Source organism: Argiope bruennichi, chromosome 1, assembly GCF_947563725.1.
Source record: "Argiope bruennichi chromosome 1, qqArgBrue1.1, whole genome shotgun sequence".
In the NCBI taxonomy this organism is placed as follows: domain Eukaryota; kingdom Metazoa; phylum Arthropoda; class Arachnida; order Araneae; family Araneidae; genus Argiope; species Argiope bruennichi.
The window spans coordinates 119,527,819-119,547,415 of record NC_079151.1 but is presented as its reverse complement, the minus strand read 5'-3'; the positions used below and the strand labels follow the sequence as shown (position 1 = coordinate 119,547,415).

The 19,597-nt window shown below is 28.1% G+C and overlaps 1 protein-coding gene across 1 annotated transcript; it reads left to right on the top strand.

Annotated features, from left to right (window-relative positions):
* The first annotated feature begins 2,890 nt into the window (after positions 1-2,890).
* On the top strand, positions 2,891-10,822 carry LOC129971467 (apomucin-like). Its single transcript, XM_056085263.1, has 2 exons — positions 2,891-3,044; positions 9,590-10,822. The coding sequence occupies exons 1-2, from the start codon at positions 2,990-2,992 to the stop codon at positions 10,600-10,602; spliced, it is 1,068 nt and encodes a 355-aa protein (XP_055941238.1). The 5' UTR covers positions 2,891-2,989; the 3' UTR covers positions 10,603-10,822.
* The last annotated feature ends 8,775 nt before the right edge of the window (positions 10,823-19,597 follow it).

The window sequence follows — 19,597 nt, the reverse complement described above, 5'->3', positions numbered from 1 at the left end:
ATAATTCTATCTCTACTAATAATGAAGATGAATATTTGAGTGTGTGTATCATGATAATATCTTTACTAATAATAAATATGAATGCTTGAGTGTGCATGTCATAATTCTATCTCTACTAATAATGAAGATGAATATTTGAGTGTGTGTATCATGATAATATCTTTACTAATAATAAATATGAATGCTTGAGTGTGCATGTCATAATTCTATCTCTACTAATAATGAAGATGAATATTTGAGTGTGTGTATCATGATAATATCTTTACTAATAATAAAGATGAATGCTTGAGTGTGCATGTCATAATTCTATCTCTACTAATAATGAAGATGAATATTTGAGTGTGTGTATCATGATAATATCTTTACTAATAATAAATATGAATGCTTGAGTGTGCATGTCATAATTCTATCTCTACTAATAATGAAGATGAATATTTGAGTGTGTGTATCATGATAATATCTTTACTAATAATAAATATGAATGCTTGAGTGTGCATGTCATAATTCTATCTCTACTAATAATGAAGATGAATATTTGAGTGTGTGTATCATGATAATATCTTTACTAATAATAAATATGAATGCTTGAGTGTGCATGTCATAATTCTATCTCTACTAATAATGAAGATGAATATTTGAGTGTGTGTATCATGATAATATCTTTACTAATAATAAATATGAATGCTTGAGTGTGCATGTCATAATTCTATCTCTACTAATAATGAAGATGAATATTTGAGTGTGTGTATCATGATGATATCTTTACTAATAATAAATATGAATGCTTGAGTGTGCATGTCATAATTCTATCTCTACTAATAATGAAGATGAATATTTGAGTGTGTGTATCATGATAATATCTTTACTAATAATAAAGATGAATGCTTGAGTGTGCATGTCATAATTCTATCTCTACTAATAATGAAGATGAATATTTGAGTGTGTGTATCATGATAATATCTTTACTAATAATAAATATGAATGCTTGAGTGTGCATGTCATAATTCTATCTCTACTAATAATGAAGATGAATATTTGAGTGTGTGTATCATGATAATATCTTTACTAATAATAAATATGAATGCTTGAGTGTGCATGTCATAATTCTATCTCTACTAATAATGAAGATGAATATTTGAGTGTGTGTATCATGATAATATCTTTACTAATAATAAATATGAATGCTTGAGTGTGCATGTCATAATTCTATCTCTACTAATAATGAAGATGAATATTTGAGTGTGTGTATCATGATAATATCTTTACTAATAATAAATATGAATGCTTGAGTGTGCATGTCATAATTCTATCTCTACTAATAATGAAGATGAATATTTGAGTGTGTGTATCATGATAATATCTTTACTAATAATAAATATGAATGCTTGAGTGTGCATGTCATAATTCTATCTCTACTAATAATGAAGATGAATATTTGAGTGTGTGTATCATGATGATATCTTTACTAATAATAAATATGAATGCTTGAGTGTGCATGTCATAATTCTATCTCTACAAATAATAAAGATGGAAGCTTGTGTGTGTGTGTGTGTGTGTGTGTGTGTGTGTGTGTGTGTGTGTGGTGTGTGTGTGTGTGTGTGTGTGTGTGTGTGTGTGTGTGTGTGTGTGTGTGTGTGTGTGTGTGTGTGTGTGTGTGTGTGTGTGTGTGTGCCTCAGAGATTTTTTTAAATTTCAATTTCATAAAAATTAGGCGAAATATTGGATTTTTCCACGGTAATTCCGAAAATGCTCTTTAACAAAAATAATTTTTATGCCATTTCAAAGTTTTAAAAAATCTTTTTTTTTTATTTACATCAATTTCAAAAGCTTGCACATTTTTCCTGAATTTTAGCAATTTTTTAAATTTTTTTATTTTTTTTCGCATGATATCAAGCAATAGAATGCATTGTTGGCCAGAAATTCAATTTATTTTTTATTGTTTCATCACATATTTAATCCTTGATTTTCTTGAGTTGTCGAAAGCTAAAGAAGGAGTTTGTTTAATATCTGTGTAATTTACAAGACGAATAAAATAAATGAAGTTGTTTCACAAAAGTTAGAAGATAGCTGAATTGGATATTTACATTTTTAATAGTGCTGTGACGTCATGGGACTGGTCTCCATTAAAACACTATTCATGTACACAATGAACAGAACTTATTTAAAGCAATTAAAATAACACAGTTTTTATGTCTGACATTTTGGTGGAATCACAGATATGAAGTTTATAAATAATTATTATTAACTCTTATTTATTATTATTATTATCTATTATTTATTATTATTATTAATACTAATAATAAATAAACAAATTTATTAATGATCTAACTGAAATTAAATATAACCAATATCCTCGGAGAAAAGGATACTGGTCGCCAAAAGCAACAGGTTTCAAATAAAATTCATTCTAATAAAAGTGAAAATCAAAATCATACTTTACTTGCTGAAAAAACTTATCATTATCTATTAACTACCCCGTTCGTAATCAAGTCTATTATAATATTTATCCAGAACAAACACACTATCAATAACCGCATATCTTCTACTGGTTTCAATATCAATAATATTTTTTGTTAATACATATGTAGTAACATTCCAAAAGTAGAAATGATTTTTTTCTCATTATTTTATCCAAAACATGAATCAAGTGTATAAAATTTTCCTTAAAATAACCGATAGCAATATCTGCAGGGAGGGGGAGGGGGGAGGGGGTCATGTGATTGCAAAGATGACACCGAAACGCCTCTTTCTTGGTAACCCTGTATAATAGAGACAAAAGGCTATATAATGCTGATTTATCATCACACAATTACGGTTATCTCGCTATCTTAACTTCAAAAGAATTGACGAATTGTATCAGAGTGAAGGTTCAAATATTTCAGATAAGAATCGTTTAAAATATCGAACATCCCACAAAAAGGTCCTTTCTTTTGTCATCCGACTCATTATTATTTTGTTGTCTTGAACGTGAGACTACAAGCGAATTATCATGAATTTCTCCGATTTTTTTAAGTACTTAGGTGGTATTTTAGGAATCATAAATGGTACGTATGTTCTTAAATTGGATATAAAAAATGACGTTGATAATATTAATATTTTTATCCAATTATTATTAATTATGAATGTCTTTTGCAAATATTAATTTAACTTAACAAAATTTGTTTCACGTTTGCAAAGGTTAAATGTTAATATTAGTTTTCCATTCATATTTACATGTGCTATAATCTAAAATTTAATACTGTTTATATATATATACATATATTCATAATCAGCTACAAATAAATTTTAGTTCCTCAACAGGGGCTTTACCTAGTTGTGAATTTAAAAAAGTGGTTAGACAACTTAATAATATTTATAGAAATGAACTGCGAAATATATTTAGCAGTATAATATAATTTTTAAAAAAGGATTTTTTACTATTTTTAAAAAAGCTGTAAAACAAAATTTGAAAAGTATTATATGTTTTTAAAAACATATAAAGTTTTTCAAAAAAGTTTTTGCGCTTTATATGTTTCTATTAACATATAAAACAAAAAAAATTTATCAAAAATGTACAGGCTAAAGCCAAATTGTAAAAGCGTTAAACGCCAAAAATCAGACCATAAAGAAATTAAGCCGTACTAAATATTATAAAAAACGTCCTAAATATTAATTTCCAACTTAACTAATAAGAAGTATGAATGTGTGTGTGTGTGTGTGTGTGTGTGTGTGTGTGTGTGTGTGTGTGTGTGTGTGTGTGTGTGTGTGTGTGTGTGTGTGTGTGTGTGTGTGTGTGTATTTTGACTCTTTACAAGTTAAATCATTTGATTTAGAACCACCAAAAAACTAGGTGCATATATCCTTTGGAAAGTGGAAATATACACCTTGATACCATTTTTTAAAATTTTTAATTAATTAAAAATAAAACAAGATTTTGGCATTTTCTTGGTATAACATTCGAAAATATTAAAATACTAAAGTGAGATTTGCATCATAAAATTAATAAAAAGTATATGTTATTTCAACGATCCAATTTTTTTTATCATAAAATAGCATAATTATATTAATACTATTTAATAAATATCTTATATAAATTTAATTAATTTCATTTTATAAGTATGTATAATTATTTCTTTTATAAAACTGTTTTATATAAAATTATTTGACATTTCTAATTTTAATGCAATTTTAGTGTTTTTTCTAAAAATATTACACGATTTTAATTCTTCCTCTTTTTTTGTAAATTTTTCCCTCTTATTCTAGATTTTTTTTGTAGGTGGGAGGAGAAATTCTTTGAGTAAAAATCACATATATTATTTATTTTTGTGCATTTTATTTTAGTTCTAAATTTGTATGAGCCTCCCATATATATATATTTATTTTTGTATACAATGCTGCCATTTTTCTGAAAATATTACTCTTTTTTTATTCAATTTTTTTTTTGTTCTAAATTTTCGAGCGTTTTTTGAGGAAGAATCTTGTATTTGAATCTGTTCTAATCGCAGAATTTTTCAGAATCTCAAAAGTTTTATTTCATTTACAACATACTTCATGGTACTGAAAAAATTGTGGGGAAAAAAAATCATAATTTTTAAAATAATGCTGCCATTTTCTTTTTATTTTCATGTAACACTGATAATACATTGAAATTAAGCTCGGACATCGAGATACTTGTTGAAATTTCCTGATTATGGCCAGCCGGTATTGTGTGAAAAATTGACGATAGATGTCACCACTTTATCACATGATTACAGATCAGTAACATGAAGTTATTAAAAAGTCATTATCTAATTTCAAAAGAGAAATTTAATTTTTATCTGCTAATCATGAGTGGAAAATTTTCAAAATACAATTTAAAGAGAATAAGCTGAGTGAAAACATTTTTAATACGCTTTTATTAGTAGACTAAAAAAAAAATTGCTTTATTTCATTCATTTTCTACTATCTATATTTTGAGTTATAATTCATTATTATAAATACTATTTAACTTTGCGTTGTTTTTGTTTTTTAATTTAGTACGGTGATTTCATTTTTAGGGATTTTAAATTTATTCAAATTAATCTAATAATCCTTAATTATGCTCTGAAAATATTGAAATAGTGTATTGTCATATAGAAAACACATCTTAATGAATTTACATAAAGAATATCACATTTAAAATGTAGGGCAAAATTGTATATGAAATTATCTCTTTGAAAACTCGAAGCAGCGTAAATAAACAGGTGTAAAAATAAAAATTTCTGCTTATGTTAGAATTTTCTGTTCTGACTAGGCTTTGATATTACAAGCATATAGAAAAAAACATTAAGTTTAATATAAGGACTTTTAATACATTTTTCTTTAAAAATTCAAACGATTTTTAATATTTTTTTTTATCTAATCGCCTGTGGTGACCAACTGGTTCATCGAGAAGAATGGATATATATAATTTCAGATAAATTGTTAAAATGTTACTTCATGTAGGTGATTCCGACAAATTGATTGTTAATTTGGTATCATATGAAAGACAATATTTCAAATTTTAAGAAGATGTGAAAATTATTTTTGTGTTATAATATTTTCGGAAGTTATGAAAGAAAAATGTTGACATTTTGGTTAATTTTTAATCAATTCAAGTTTTAATTAAAATTTCAAAAATATATCCCCGTGAAACACATTCTTACTTTCCATATACATGTACCAAATTTGACTCTTTAATGTTATTAATAATGTCTCCTTAGATTGATTAATGTTGTTATGTACAAAATGCATTAGATCGCAAATAACAATTCTATTTACCGTACATTAAATCTACAAGCAAAAGTAAGAACTTTGAATTCACAAATTCCACTTTGATCCCTGAACGCCATCACATGAAAAATAACGCCAAATAAGTGACTATTTTGATTTGGTTTGATTTGGTTTTATGGTGCGAGAACCAAATTTGGTCATTCTGCGCCAAACATTTGTTAGATATGGTTTTCGTGTTAAAATTAATGCATTGTAAAAAAGATACAATTAAATATCATGTAAAATGGGACATTCTTTTAAAAAATATTTGAATGAGGCTTATCTCCTAAAATGCCATTTAAGTTAAAAAACCGTCACGCCGAAATCAACTTGTCGTTGTGTACTAAAATCTTGGTATTCACATAAAATACATTTAAGCATTAAAACACAGTTGCATTTATTACAAAATGATGCTTGATCAGAATGCAAAAGATATTTTTGGATTAAACAAGTGTGGCCTATTATAAATCTTGTGATAAAAAAAATAACTATTTAATTGAAGATAAAATGTTATTTTGGAAACAGACTTTACTTACATTTTAACTTGATGGCAACGCCAATTTTCAGAAAACTAAAGAATTTCAAAATGAATATCTAATTTTTAAAACTATGTAATATTTATTAACTTTAACTTATGCTAATAAAAGATTTAAAAAAATGTTAAAGCAATATGAGCATCATTCGTCACATGATACATATGATACGCATACATCAATCAGAGAATCTGATGGAACAGATGGTCTGACTGATTCCTGGATCTTAAGTCTGGTATATCATCTGGTTGGGGAAGGGGTGTTATATACTCATAATCCTTTATAAATCTACAAAGATAATCCCTTAGATTTCTTAAGATATTGCACGAAAAAATCCTCCTAAAATTTTCAGATACTTTTGGTTGCCTTGTACACTTTTATTTTCACTGTAACAGATTTTTAAGCTAATTCCACTTGCAGAAGCAATATAGATATTTATCTGAAAACCTTTTACAAGTTATTCTTTTATATATGGCAAGCATTTAAGTGATATTTCAAAAATTTTGTTCAAATTAAAAATAAATAAATAAAAAATATTTTCCCACATTTTTACCTCTTTTAAATTTGCTCTTGATCTAAGTTTCGTTATGTTTTACAGCATATTTTATAATTCTTTATGTTGTCTATAACCCTCTAAGTTACAATTTTACAGTTAGATTAATAGCTATTTATTTAAATGCGATAAACCGATGTTAACCCCCCCCACACACACACCCGCCCACTCTTCCAACGCTCATCTGCTATCATTCCAGAGTACAAACTTAGGGACCAATTCGAAATAGAAAACTCAACAACAATAATATTACTGTTATTTATTTTCTTTTACAAAAAAAAAAAAAAAAATCGACTAGACAATGACTTACTTAAAAGATTTATTAAGCGAAAAAAATCCTGATTTTTTTTTATTTTGAAGCATTTATTTTTGTACATTATATGATGAACTTTAAATGATAAATGTTCTAATATAATAAATGACAAATAATTATGAAATTTAATGTGCATTCCTTTTTTTTTAACTCGGTGAATGATGACATCAGCGTCTAAAATCAAAAACACATTCTTTCTCTGTGATAGTATTGATAGCAGCATGCAATGCCGTAAATTTTCATTTTATGATATGTTTGCGCATGATTTCGAAACAAGTAAAACTATCATTTTTCTTGTGTGTACTAGAAGAGTAATGCAAGTGTTGTACAAACATAAATATGTTTAACTAATATGACATACACAAGGACATCATTATCAATTGTAAGTAAACAAATATTTAATAATAATTGATTGTTTATTATGTTCGGATAATTCAAACAATTCCCAACTTTCCTATTTTCTAATATATGCAGTTGAAACTCTTTATTCAAACTTGTACAAATTCAATATTTGATATTTTCTTCCGATACTTTCAATTAGTAAAACAGAAAAGTTTTTAACAATTTAATTTTGAAATATCTATTGTGCATAATAAATAAACATGGTTCATAGAAAATCTAAAGACCTTTAAAAAATTGAATAAAAATTAGTCTTTAAAAAAAGATAAGCAATGAAATAAATTCATTAAAATTTTGTAACATGTTTTCATTAAGATAAAAAGTCTTCATTCCGATTTACGTTTGTCAAGATTATATGATTATTCCAAAGCTTGGTAATTCATCAAAATAAAATATTTTAACCACATTTTTTTTTCTTTGTGTGTGTGTGAGAGAGAGAGAGAAACTGAAAGATATAAATCTTAAATTTGAATAACTCTTGAAGGCGCATGAAATATATTGGGTACCAAGTCTCGCCCTTATTTTCTTTTTTTAAATGACACATCATTTCCATGTGTCGATTTCATAATTAAAAAAATAAATTAAATACAATGTCTGTATTATTCAAAAAGAGAAAAATTTTATTTCTAATTCGTAAATAAAATATTTTTATTTCGTATTTTAACAATTTGTTAAAACTATAAAATATTAAATATAATAAATAACTATAAATAACTATAAGGGTAAAAAAGAAGTAAAAATAAAAGCAAGAAATAACTGAAATAATTGAAAAATCAGAAAAAAAATCGTTTGCAATGAATAAACAAATGTAATTTTTGATTAGTGATATTTTTTATATCGAATTTTATTCTTGTGAATCAAAGTGCTTGAAATTTTAATTGAATGATTTCTTAAAAAAGAAAGTTGGCTTTGTTAAATCACAATTAAAAGTGCCGTTTAATATATTTCTTTCGAAATTATTGGATAAAAGGATGCATTTAATTAAATAGAAAATTGCATCAGTTTATATTAATTTTTTTCTTTCAACTTTGTCTTTTTTTCTGTTTCTCGTTATATTGCTAATCCTTGATAAATTTACATGAACCCTTGAAAATCTTTGATAAATTTACGATGTAAAAAATATTCATGCTACAAACTGACTTTTTCAGATAAGTTGTTTTATCGTAGAAATCGATCACTTTCTTACAAAAATATACTGAGATATAATTTAGCAATTATTTTGTCCCTTTAAAGTTAATATATGGAAAAAACAAATATCGTTTGGACAAAGTATTATTATCTCACAAAAGATTCATGTTCCCTTACTTATCATTGAACTCGAGATTTTGAATGTCAACTTATGAATTTATCACAAACTTTATCTTCCAATTGTTTAACACATTCTTCTTCTTTTTTTAAATTTTTTTATCAATTACCTTAAATAAATATTTTATAAAAGAAACAATAGTAGGCGGCATTCATTTTAAATTGTTCCTAGATTTATTTTTAAAAAAAATACAAGATAAGAATTTTTTTTTTGACAAAATAAAAATGAAATCAGATTATTTTTATAAACCAATAAAAGTGCGTAATTCTCATAGCACTTAAGAATTCCAAAGAGAGATAATTGTAAATATTCTTAAATAATGCTATTTTTCTGATTTAAAGAATTAGATTTTTTGTATTTATTTAAACTTGAAATTGTATATTCAACGTAATTTGTAATTATCCCCATCTCATCGTTGTGAATGGAATCTTGCTAATTTTATTTGTTAAAATAATGGAACAAATACTCAGTACTTTAAGTAACGCTATTTTGAGATAAATATTTCAAACATCATATTATTCAAAAAAATAAAATTACCAAGAATCATTAAATTACAATTCAATCACAACATTTTTTTTTTTTTTTTGCTAGAATATTTTTAGTAATTTCCCCACAAGATAAAACTGAAATAAGCTGGAAAAGAAATAATATGAATTCAGCCCATTTGATTTCTTATATTCTCCGTATTAACATTATAGTAGTCGCCACTTTATCATATTTATCTTTTTGTTTTGCAGGCGACAATCTGTCATCAACAACAGATCTTACTTCCTCAACTCCGTTTATGAAATCATCTACTCCGATGATAGTCGACACATCTACTTTAATTCAATACAAAACCACAGCAACTCCATCCGCCTCAACTCTGAAATTTTTGACTACACTTTCCGAAACTGGCTCTCCGAATGTCAACACAGGTTCAACGGGCTCAGACACACATCACACTGGATCGCCAGTAACTGAAGTTGTCTCTGAAAAAACCAGCACTGAAACCCCAACTCCTAATTCAAGCATTCACACCAAATCAAGTGAATTTCCAAGTACCCACACAGAATCTACTGGATCTCCTAGTACTCACACAGGGTCTACTGGTTCTCCAAGCACTCACACGGGATCCACGGGGTCTCCAAGTACCAACACTGGATCCACTGGCTCTCCAAGCACTCACACTGAATCTATCGGATCTTCAAGTACCCACACTGGGTCTACCGGATCTCCAAGTACCCACACTGGGCCTACTGGCTCTCCAAGTACCCACACTGGATCCACTGGCTCTTCAAGCACTCACACTGGATCAACCGGATCTCCAAGTACCCACACTGGATCTACTGGCTCTTCAAGTACTCACACTGGATCTACTGGCTCTTCAAGTACTCACACTGGATCTACTGGCTCTTCAAGTACTCACACTGGATCTACTGGCTCTCCAAGTACTCACACTGGATCTACTGGCTCTTCAAGTACCCACACTGGTTCGACTGGATCTCCAGTCACCCACACAGGTTCGACTGGATCTCCAGTCACCCACACAGGTTCGACTGGATCTCCAATCACCCCCACTGGTTCAACCGGTTCAACTGACAAACCATCATCTACAACTGAAGCACCTGAAAAGCCCAGTCTGTCAAAGGGAGCTGTAGCTGGAATTGTCATTGGATGTCTTCTAATTGTTGCCATTGTCACAGCAGCTATCGTTTTTGTTGTTAAAAACAGAAATGCTGGACCTGAAGCTCAGAGGCTCAATGTGTAATAAGTTTTTTAAAAATTCGTCTTTTAAAAAATCTCAATCATTCCAAAATAACTAAGAACATTTTAAGATGCTGCGTTGTCACTATAAAAAGTTTTGTCTTTTGTTTCCGTGAACATCTGTCAATACAAAGGGCCCTTGTTACTGGCAGCTAATATTATCATTCATTGTGTTTATGTTACAAAAAAGTTAATGTTATATTAAACTTGTTTTGAGGAAAAAATTGTTGTATTTGCTTGCCTTGTTTTATAAAAACAAATTTGATTGCAAAAATCCAAATCTGACAAACCATTCTTTCAGATGTAAAAACTATTTTTTTTACTAAGAAATATAACCTCCATTAGAATTTCAGTTCATATTTATGCAAATTTACATACATAAAAACTTGGTATAGATTTATAATTTTTAACTTAAATAAACAAAAATTCTTTTGATAGCATGCAAATACATTTTTCATTTTCATATTGCCATGCAATCTGATTTAAATTTTAATGTAAAATTCTTAAACGATAAAATTATTTTATTATTTCAACAATTATTTTAACTTTACCCACACTTTCTTTATAATATAATAATAAATCCAAAACAATCTGTTTATTGAAAAGAATAAAAATAAAATCAATCGCATAGAGGAGACACTATGCTAGTTAATGTTTTTACTCAGAAGACATTAAGCATATAAATATACTGCTTAAGTCATAAGATACAAAGCTATGCATAATAGCTATATTACATGTTAAGCAATAATTCTCAGAAACACCTTGAGCACAAATTATTTAACAAATACAAGATAATAAATCCATGAGCTTATAAATAACTAAATTACGAAAGTGTTAATAAAAATGTAAAATAGTCCGAAGTACTTGATACTGAAATTATAAAATGCTTAATACAAAAATAAAAAATGAAATTTAATATGTATTTTAATATTCTATAATAGGTATGATAATTTATTACCATTTGAAAAGATTAATATTTCTAGTAATAAATCAAAATAGTGTATATTATTGAATTTTATTTTTAGTTATTAAACTTTTATATTACCATCAGATATAAAAGGATAATACAACTACTCTTATATCAAATAAAAAAATCTTAAAGTTGAAAATCAAGTGGAGGAAAATCTCCTTGAAACTTTCTGGCATACTTTCTAAAAGAAGTGTAATCGACCCCCCCCCCCCCACCCACCCACTCCCTACTCACAAAATTGCGAATCTTGGGAACGCCGTGAACACCACGAACACTTTATTTTCAAAGTTCCACACATGAGCATTTTTTGCTTTTGTATTAAAATAAAGAAAATATAATATTCATTTTGGATGACTTTTTGAACTGACAGATTGAAATCAGAATTCGTTACAGAAATACTTTAAAAACAAGATTACATACCCAAATCTCAATTATAAAATTATTGTGCTTTTGAGTTATGACGTTAATAATTTGAAAATACAGACTAATAAATGGTCAACTTTTTGACGAATTTGACTGAAAATTTTAAAAATACTAAAATTGTTCTTGCTGTTTTGAGGTCTCATGTTTACATGCATTTACAGATCAAATGGCGGTCAACCACTTTGGGGCGATTTAATTCAAAATTTGATAAATATCTATATTGTGTGTGCATATGTGCGTGAGTGCATACGTGGTTTCGTTATATTTCCCTAATATGGATGGCCAGGGCATCTACCTATAAGTAGAAAGTATTGAACCATATTTTTATGATATTCTTCAGAAAAAATTCTTTTCAATAAAGATGCTGCTAAAAGCTATTCAATAAAGATGTCGTTGGAAAATATCTAGTGTTAATAGGATATTTTGCTCTTGATCACTCTTCCCTCACTAGATGGCCAAGAATCATTCTCAAATGGGTCATATGGGTCATCCGACAAAGCTCTCTATTTTATTTGAATGGCAGAATGAATCCCCACGTCTCAAAGTAATCTAAGCGTTTATCTAAAAACATATATATATATATATATATATATATATATATATATATATATATATATATATATATATATATATATATATATATATATATATATATATATATATATATATATATATATATATATATATATATATATATATATATATATATATATATATATATATATATCAGGCACAGATTCATATTCGTATTCATACTGAGATCTACATCTTCGAAGCATTGGTTATCTCAGATTCTAACTGCAACAGAAATTGTGACTTGATTCAAATATACTTGTACAAGATGATGTCCTTCTGCGTACTTTTGCTTTTAGAGTATTAGTTAGAAATCACACTGAATCAGCATCTGTCATCACAATGCGTAGTTTTAATTAGGTTGTCGCATTTCCTTACTCCATGCCAATTCTACATCGATTGTTAGATGTTCACTTGAAAGAACGGTCCTCCGCACTGCTTCTTCGGAGATTCTTCGAACTTTTGTTAGCCATGGTTTTCTTATGCAAAAATTTGGATAGTTAATGAACATAACAACCAGTCATAATAATCCTTTTTAGACGGCTTAGTTCTGTGGTAATGGAGTGACTGGCTGTAATTAAGAAGAAAACTCAATCCGAGACAAACCGGATTAAACAGGGCAATCTCACCCAGCACCAGATCTCCGAGAAATCTCACCCAGTTCAGATGCAGTGCCATGCCCGCTTCAAAACCCATGGGCCAAGTCTTTTAGAACAATCCTTGTCCCGAAATTAAGCTGATGTTATGCATATGATAGATATATGATTACATAAGATCGTGTATTCGCAGAAAGAAGACTGCAGATGCGCTGAAAAAGCAAACAATAGCAACTGCTTTTCTCATTAGAACAAGTATTTCCTGCTATATAGTTTCTACACATGCATGACCTTACTGGATTGACTGTAATTTGAATGTTAATTCTATTTTATTGATTGAATATGTTGACTTCTTTTATATACATTTTCCGACCAAAAATAGGCTGTCCTACTTGAAGATCTGCTGCAGATGTGGGTATGGATTGGTCCGAAAATCTCACATACTCTCTCGGATTTGCCTGGGTCTATAAAGGTGCACCAGACACCACCAAAGGCACCAACAGTACCAGTACCCATTCATATAAATAATTGCATGTTTAGTCACCACGGATTTTAGTCTCATAGAATGAGATTTCTGTTTGTGGATATAACTGTAGTAATTGCTGTGTTACACAGCAATTGCGAAAAAAAAATTGCATTATGAGAAATTTCACTATGAGATAATCTGCTACCAGCGGATGAGAATATAATTCATCGTATTCAGCTGAACATACATTTGTGATAAATAACACAAAGAGTAATATATATTATTCTTTCAAATTCAAGGAAGTGCCAAGAAAAATATGTTTTCCGACTTTCTGTTGTCTCTTTTTAAATACAAAGCTTTAAAAAATCTTCTGTTAGGTGTGGAAGTTATTAGTATTGTTACTGAAGAATCGTTAATCCCAGAAAGTACAGAGTGAGTTAAAATTAATTCAAATTAAATTCTCAAAAATTGATGAAAATGCTAAATCGGTCATTAATGACAAATTTTTTCAATATACAATAATTTTATACTGTCATAATCCATCAAATACAGTTGCATTGTTAGCCAAAAAACTATTTTGTTCGTTACAAGATAGATTATATGTTTCCCCTAGACAAAATGAGCTTGTATGAATTTGCATTACCTCGCATTGATTCGCAAATATTACAGCGTTCAAAGAAATCTTCCCAAATATTGCTGAATCTACGAATTTTGCTTTTGTTTTCTCATGATAACCGTTACTGAGGTCTCTAACAAAAAGTGGGAAAAAGTCATTTTGAAAGAAATTTATTATATAGCAATTCACAAAACGCGTTTCAATGTATTGAATCTTCAGCCTCGTAGCATTTTCGTTGTTTATAACATTATAAGAATTCGAGGATTTTGAAGGCATGCGTTATTTTAAGTGAAAGAACTTGAATGTATGTGTTTCTACAGATGAAATTAAACTTTATATCGGTGGAAGTAGCAAAATATACATATATGGAACACAGAATTGGTTTCAAGAGACCTTTATGATCTTCAACAATTGATGCCTAAAATGTTTGTGTTAATCGAATTTTCTTGCCTAGAATGTTATTTCTATCGAATTTTCTTGCCTAGAATGTTATTTCTATCGAATGTATCTGCCTAGAATGTTGTTTGTATCGAATGTTCCCTGTATGATAATGTGAGCATATTTTGTGCAGAAGGTAGCAGAGAATATGAATATCGACGTAATGCAGCAATTTATTATATTACTTAATGAATATGGAGGTTTTTCTTTTTTTCTTATTTCAACGGGATGCAGCTACTTGCCTTACGTATCTGATTTCTCAGACGTTAGTTTATTTTCATAACGTTAGTTAAAAGTACTTGCTAATGAAAATAATCTGCATTCTAAGAGCTAATCCACTGCAACATATTCTGATATGTAGTAGATTTAATTTCCAAAAGTCGCTATTTTTAACAGATAAGCATCTAGTCTGTACGTACTAATGGTTTTCATTATATTATGTTTGAATTTTGTTTACGAAATCCTCATTTATATTCCATTTATAATTAATTATTATAATTGTGGCGAAAACATTATCGAGCTAAAATTAGCATATCACAGAAAGGATTTTTGTTATTGGTAGGCACATTACTGCTATTTAAATATGAATATTATCACAGCTAACGATTACTATAAAGATTGTTTCAAATATGGGAAAATAATGAGTAGATTCAAAGTATAAAGCTAGATTTTAAAATGTATGAATGGTTTTTAAAAATTTATCACTTTTGCTTCTCAAAACTCTTCATATTTAATACATATTTGCATTTAAATTAATTTTGATTTTTAAAAAAAATAGAGCTGTCTGAGTGCAGACGCTATTCAATAGAATTGCATTAGAAATTTGTCAAAAAGGATGTTGATATCTATCTTTTATTATCGACTGCTACAAAATGCTCCAAACAAGCCCGAAACGAGACCGACAAATTTTCTTAAGAACTATTTAGAGTGAACTTCTTAGAAATCTATAATCTTGGTTTAAAGAAAACTATCCAATTATATTCGAAGCCTATAATCTTAGTTTAAAGACCAAATTTTATACACCTAATTTTTTGCGTTTTTAAGGTATGGTATTCAAAGATAGAAGTAGTTACAGAAATAGATTTTGTTTTGTTTTGTTTCATAAATGTTTAAAAGTTTAATATTAGCAATGGTTTTTCAAAGCTCTTGGTCAATTTACGAGTAATTACTTTTTCATTGTATTGTGCTTCATCAAAGAGAAAGGTAAAAGAAAAAATTTCGCAATTTGTGATAGCTAAAATTTTATAAATACTCTAAATCACAGTATTATCTGATTTGATGAAGCCAATTTAAATTTAGTACAAATTTTTCAGCACATGAAAATGTCTAAACAATCAGGTAAAAAGCAATATATCAGGTAAATAGCAATATAATAAAAATATCAGGTAAATAGCAATATAAAAAATATTTTGCATTTTTATACAATTATTTAAGTTTGTCATCCACAAATATTGAAAGAAAGAGTTTTCTTACCACATAAAAATCTCTTATATTCGACCTAGACTATCAACATAAATATTGACACAATGGCTTCATTGTATAGTCTCATTCACAAAATCAGAAACAACATATACAGTATATTATGCTAACAGGGCGATCTATAATGTCAAATCAAAATGCATTTCCTATTTGGCTAAAGCCAAAACTTATTTTTAAAAAAAGAGACTTAAAAGTTTCAACGAACTTTTGTTGGCCAACCGCATCACATTTAATAGGTACCATGTGATTTAACAAAGTTCAAAAATGTGAATAAAAAGAAACAAGAGATTTATTAAAAAGAACAACGATTCAAAAGCATACATCTTGAACATGATTGGCTGTTCTGGTCATGTGATTCACTGACATTTGTAAGATGAATTTCTTTTCAGTGAGATTAATCTTAAACACATTTTATTTACTAGTCTTCAATAGTTTAAAGTTTCTCTTAACATTTCCATTAATTCCAATAATTTTAAACAAAATATTAAGGTACTATACAATTTTTATCTATGATTTCAATGAAATATATGCACGTTTCTATAAATTTCCTATACTTTAATTATTTTTTTAAGATATTTTCTAAAGTGAGTAATTTGATTGTAAATATTATATGGTAATAAGTGGTTAGACTCAAATCATGATATCATCGCCAAACTTGATTTTTTTTTATAATTCACCAAATTTATTATTAGACTTAACCTTGCAATTGCATTTAAATATTTAAAATAATAACGAAATGAAGTCAAGCTGTTGTATAATTCCAATCACTAATCCGATATCCCGAACTTTTATTTCTTATGCAATGGTTTGCTTGTTTTCATTCACCCTCCATTTTAGAAAGAAATCGACAGAACACTATGTCTTGTGCATTTTCTGAGAAAAAACTCGCGGGTAGAGCTCTCCAACCACAATCTTTTTGCATATTTCAAAAATTTTTGATGACATCTAAATATTCATAAATGGTCTGCCATCCTTTTGTTCTCCATTTCAATATATATGCCAAAATAAAACATTAGCAATGCCTTTAACTTCAACGATTGAACCAATTCCGCCAATTTTCGTCGCCAAAAATTTATTTTTGCAATTTGAAACATTTTTAACTAAGCAGAAATTGATTGACATGGCTAAACTAATTTTATTACTTTAGTATTTACCATACACAACTGGGTACTTTGGGTACTTTATCCTGTTGACCATTTTCCAAATATAGCCAATATATATATATAGATATTATAGCCGAAAGGTGGATTTGCGTCAGTAACCGCAAAATACTTTTCATTATGATGGAGCCAAAAGTTTGGCGTCTTTTCGCGAACGTTGACAGATTGAAAGGATAATTCTAAAAACAGACTGCTATATCCTTCGATTCCATTTCCACTATAATTGCATTTATAAATAGCTGAAAATATTACATCATTAAGGCTTTTGTTACTGGATTTAATATATTAATAAAATATTAATATGAATACACAATAATAACACATTTTAAATTAATCATATACATTCACATTTCTGCTACGTTTAAACATAATCGAAAGTACTTTCAAAATATTTCAAAAAATAAACTACAATCGTATTTCTGATTAACCGCAAATAACGATGCTACCAGATCATTTTTGATTTAAAATTATTTTAAATCATGCACATTCGCATTTCCGTTATACTTATAAATAATCGAATTTACATTCAAAATATTTTCAATCCAAACAGCAATCATCTTCAAAATTAGTCGAAAATATACTCAAAATAATCTTTCCATTGCAATGAGTAAACGTCAGTGAATCACGTGACCAGAACAGCCAATCATGTTCACGATGGCAAATATGGAATCGAGCGATATAGCCTCTTCTATTAAACCAGATAAAAAAACAATTAAACGAACACAGAAATTCACCACAGTAACAACAAAACATTAATTTCAACACTTTCAGTTGAACTGGTTTAGTATTTTGCCTGTAAACAAATTTAAAACTCAAATTTAAATGCATTTTTTAATCAAATTCTGAAAGAAACTTTTTTGAATACAATTCACATATTACTGGTATTACTAATAGTATTGAAAATTTTAAAAATTACATATTCTTTGTGAATTATAACGCACTGTAAAACAAAACATGCAAAAAGAAATAAATTAGGAATTTTATCAGAATAATGCTTTAAAATTTGAATGAATTTTTTTTATTTGAATCTGTTCGAATGCACAATAGAGATGCATAATCCACGATTTTTTTAATAACAAATAATTTTCCTATTGTTATTTTTAAATATTTGTTCCAAATATCTGTTATTTCAATCATATTATTAATTAAAAATTATTACTTAGTATTAAAAATAAAATGCATTAATTACAATTAATAGTTAATTTACTAATTTAAGTAAAGTGTGATTGAATTCATTTATCTATTTCAGCTTTCTTCCTAAATTTGATTTTTTTTCAAGACAATTTATTTAATTTCTTTACTGGAGTAAACCATTTTCTGAAAAATTTGAATTAAATATATACTATGTCATTTCTTTAAAATGTTTATTTTAGTTTTATATTCTACCAATAGATGGCATCAGTAGTAAACAGAATATATGCAATCAAAGTCATATCAAAAGCAATTAAAAATGATCTCTATGGAATAGTGCATCTTCAGATGCGAATATCGAAAAATCAAGGTCACTTCCATGAAGTGGACCGGCGACTTCACACTTTCCAATGAAGTTACCGCTCCGATAAATTTCAGTGATATGCAATTCAAGGATACGATAATTCCAAGAATAATCGGTCCGTTCACTTTTCAACCCATTCGCAGATTTCTCCTTTTCTGTTTTGTGCGAGAGCTTCCATTGGATAGATCGTTTTGATTGTTACTTTCTATCGTGATCCAAGACCTGTAATTGAAATATCACCATTAAGATCGTATCAAGGATTGAATCACACCCCTGTTTGAAAAGTATTGATCACTGGTATTTGTGACTTTTTGATAATGATTACGTAATAACCGCTCGTAAAAAAATATTCGTCATCCCTAGAACTTATGCACATTAAATGAAAACATAAAATTAAATTATCCAAGAAAATGTATTAAAATGAATCTCGAAGTCTTGAGATTCCCTAAAGTTGTCGAGCTCCTAAGCAATTGCCTACTTTGGTTACTCATAAATCTGATCCAGTTAATTTGTATCGTATATTTCACTTGTAATATCTACATTTAAACTTTTTGTCATTCTTTTGCTTAATTTCTTTACTCAATAGTTATCACTTGAATCTATTAATGTAGAAGTGTGAAATTTCCACTTTTATAAAAAATTTTCTAGTATGAATTATTTCAGACACTATTTCATAATAACTTGTCTTGAAAAAAAGAAAGAAAGAAAGAAATATTCGAGAAATAAGCGATTGTTCTATTTCAAAGCCTCTAGCCTAATATTAATATTTTTCCTTCCGAATTT